Here is a 495-nt window from a genome sequence, read left to right on the forward strand (position 1 = left end):
TCAGAACGGGAAGCAGGAATCTGGAGTCAAGGCAACCGCTGCAGTAGCTGTCAGGTGGACAAGCTGGAAACCCTCAAAATCCCTCTCGCTTGCGATGACGGCTTCACCTTCGAGAAAGCCTTTGAAAACGTCGTCAGTTGTCGCTGCCAGCCTTGCAAGCCCGTCAAGGAATAGAAGGACGTCTGTTTATTACGTGTAATAATTTCTTCTCATTTCGGTGTTATGTGAGAGACATGTGGCGTTGTATATGTTTGTTTATTCTATATAAAAAAAAAAAAGAACGAAGGAGGTGGGGATATATAAACGTATTTGTAAACTGGGACTAGAATGGTTTATTTACAAAGAGAAGGAGAGAGATTAACAAATAGGTTCCTATGGTTTACGGATCTATGTTCTTTGTTTACTGGAGTTTTGAATAATTTGAGATTGGATTAGTTCATGATTATAAATAATTCCGCTTTCAGCTGTATTTTCATGGCCTTTATTTTGTCATCG

General features: G+C 39.8%; 1 protein-coding gene across 1 annotated transcript in view; it reads left to right on the forward strand.

Annotated features, from left to right (window-relative positions):
* LOC119591498 overlaps nt 1-463 on the forward strand; it is a gene marked incomplete in the record, with an annotated part of 6602 nt that extends 6139 nt beyond the window's left edge. The window contains 1 exon segment of the mRNA XM_037940244.1: nt 5-463. Within this exon segment, the coding sequence (XP_037796172.1) occupies nt 5-174 (170 nt within the window).
* Between the last annotated feature and the right edge of the window lie 32 nt (nt 464-495).

The sequence above is a fragment of the Penaeus monodon genome, chromosome 28, assembly GCF_015228065.2.
Source record: "Penaeus monodon isolate SGIC_2016 chromosome 28, NSTDA_Pmon_1, whole genome shotgun sequence".
Taxonomy (NCBI): domain Eukaryota; kingdom Metazoa; phylum Arthropoda; class Malacostraca; order Decapoda; family Penaeidae; genus Penaeus; species Penaeus monodon.